General features: G+C 38.0%; 1 protein-coding gene across 2 annotated transcripts in view; it reads right to left on the reverse strand.

The window, feature by feature from the left end:
* Positions 1-1,192, reverse strand: part of LOC138954454 (protocadherin Fat 4-like) — a 27,431-nt gene extending 26,239 nt beyond the window's left edge. The window contains exon 1 of one of the 2 annotated variants that reach the window (XM_070326299.1): positions 787-1,192. In XM_070326299.1, coding sequence (XP_070182400.1) covers positions 787-843 — 57 coding nt within the window. In that variant the 5' untranslated portion in view covers positions 844-1,192. The remainder of the gene's footprint in view (positions 1-786) is intronic. The other variant, XM_070326298.1, reaches the window with a different exon arrangement.
* Positions 1,193-2,500: the final 1,308 nt, after the last annotated feature.

The following is a 2,500-nucleotide window of genomic DNA, read 5'->3' on the forward strand; positions in this document are numbered from 1 at the left end:
CTTTTTCTTTAGAACATAATCAGCTTTACTTTATACAAAACATAAACTTCTTTCTAAGATTTAACTCTAAATCCAATAAAATACCCAAATCTAACTTCTTTCCATACTTAAATTTTCCAATGGTCATTTTTGTTATCAAAATACAATGATTTATAAGTAAATGTGATCATTTTTTAAATTTTTATTCTAATTACCAAATAATATATCTTTTTCACTCAAAATTATATCATAATAAATTTGCTTATAAACAAAATCTGTACATAGTTTCCAAACATTCCTCACCTCTTGACAATGAAAAAGAAGTGCTCAAGTGTATCCAGTTCATTACACACTTCACAATTATTCGTTTGACATAAACCCATCTTGTTTAGCAAAATATTGGTTGGGTAAATTCTGTGTAAAATGTTCCCTTGCAGCAGACGCAGTCGTTCTTCTTTTATACAATTAACAGCTAACATCCAGTGTCTTGATTCCACAAAAAACATTATGCTTTCTTTGCCAAAAAGAACAGGCGCTCGGAGTTTGTACATCGAAATTAACTAACAAAAGTTCTTATCTTCCTTGGTGTAATATTACCAATATTACCAGTCAAAACCTGCAACAAAACATATAGGTATGGCAATGCGTTAATCAGTTTTGTTTTAAATGCTGTACATAATGCATTATACTCAAATAGTCTGGCTGGTTTATATCCAACCTTTTGACATAATTCTTCAAATGAAATTACTTAACGTGCCGTGTTTTTGGACTCAAAGAGGCTAAGATTGTGAGAAAAAAAGTGCTTACCACAGCAGCACGAATCTGGTCGCAAGCGAACAAGGTAAGAATCACAACAAGCAACATTGTCTTTGCCCAGAAGACTCTGACACGTCCAGACGTAGTCTCCAGAGCTAGAGAGATTCTTGCTGTATCGCTGTGTGTGTTCAACGTTCTCCGTAAACGTGTGCCTGGTGTTTGTATCTCATTTAAAGAAAACTCCTAGATGTTCCTTGCAGGATGCTTTCAGCAACATCATCATGAATGCAGCATGCTTGTGCACACTTCAGAAAAATAAAACTGATGAAAATGCACAGTGAACTAAAATGTCTGTAGTGGTGAAAAATAATCCAACACGCTCTCTACGAGAACGAGTTAGATACCCTTTCCTTGTAAGTCCAGGTGAGTAGTTCCCCCTTGTTCCCAAGGACGGGCGAAGATGTGTCTCTGGTATGCTATCTCCCATGGTAGATTTGTCAAAATCATTTGTCAAAATTATTTGGCACGCCACAAAAGCAAGAACGATATTGAATGTGTGTCAGCTATACGGACTTGCGTCAATTCTAAGTGTCAAAAGCACTGACACTATTATATATTTCTTTGGTTTGATAATCTCATTTCTGCGTGTGACTGGAGCAAGCAAATTCCACTTGGCTATGTGTCTTGACCTTCTTTCAGGTTTGATGTTATTATTGAAGCTGATAATTTTGTTTTTTATTAACGCTTATGTCTGTTATTGTGCATTATAGTTTAGTGTGTGAGTGTGTGTGTGTGTGTGTTTGTGTATGTGTGTGTGTGTGTGCGCGTGCGCGCGTGTGTGTGTGTGTATGTGAGTGTATGTGTGTGTGTGTGTGTGTGTGTGTATGTGAGTGTGTGTGTGTGTTTGTGTATGTGTGTGTGTGTGTCTGTGTGTGTGTGTATGTGTGTGTGTGTCTGTGTGTGTGTGTCTGTGTATGCGAGCGTGTGTGTGTCCGTGTGTGTGTCCGTGTATGTGTGTGTGTGTGTGTGTGAGTGTGTGTGTGTGTGTGTGTTCGAGAGGCATTGGGAAGGAGACAGAGACAGAGAGACAGACATAGACAGACAGAGACAGACAAACACAGAAAGACAGACAGACAGAGAGAGATACACAGACAGATACGGATAAAGACAGGCAGACGAACAGACACATTAACCAAACAGACACAATTTGCCAAATCTTATGCAAACCTGTAGCTCTCCTATTTAAGAGTCGGGGAGATACTATCCCAAATACCATTCTACAAAACACATAATTTTGGGTTATTCTCCAAAGCTGTGTACCAGTACAAACCATGTTACGATGGTGATAATTTAACTGAAACATTTGTACCATGCAAATTGATTTCATTAAAAAATACTGGTTCTGTATACATCCTTGGCCTACAGAGAAAGAATTATAAATACTTGCGCATTTTGTTTGTCTACGTTCAGTAGATTGCAAGCGTTTCAAAGTACCGTACAATCCCTAGCAAACGCCCAGTATCTAGCAAACGCCCACCCCCCACTTTTGGCCAAAAGTTGTGCAGAGGGGTTACTACCTAGCAAACGCCCACCCCCTTTTTTGCTTTTAAAAACATTTGTTTTAAGACAGTCGGCCTCCTTTATGTACGATTTGTGCACACTGTTCGATGGTTCGCCGGTTTTGTTTTTTTTCTTTTTCTATCACAGAACGTTGATCTTTCTTTGGGTAAACAGGTGTGATTATTTTTCATTAAAATTGCATAAA

Source organism: Littorina saxatilis, unplaced genomic scaffold, assembly GCF_037325665.1.
Source record: "Littorina saxatilis isolate snail1 unplaced genomic scaffold, US_GU_Lsax_2.0 scaffold_648, whole genome shotgun sequence".
NCBI lineage: Eukaryota > Metazoa > Mollusca > Gastropoda > Littorinimorpha > Littorinidae > Littorina > Littorina saxatilis.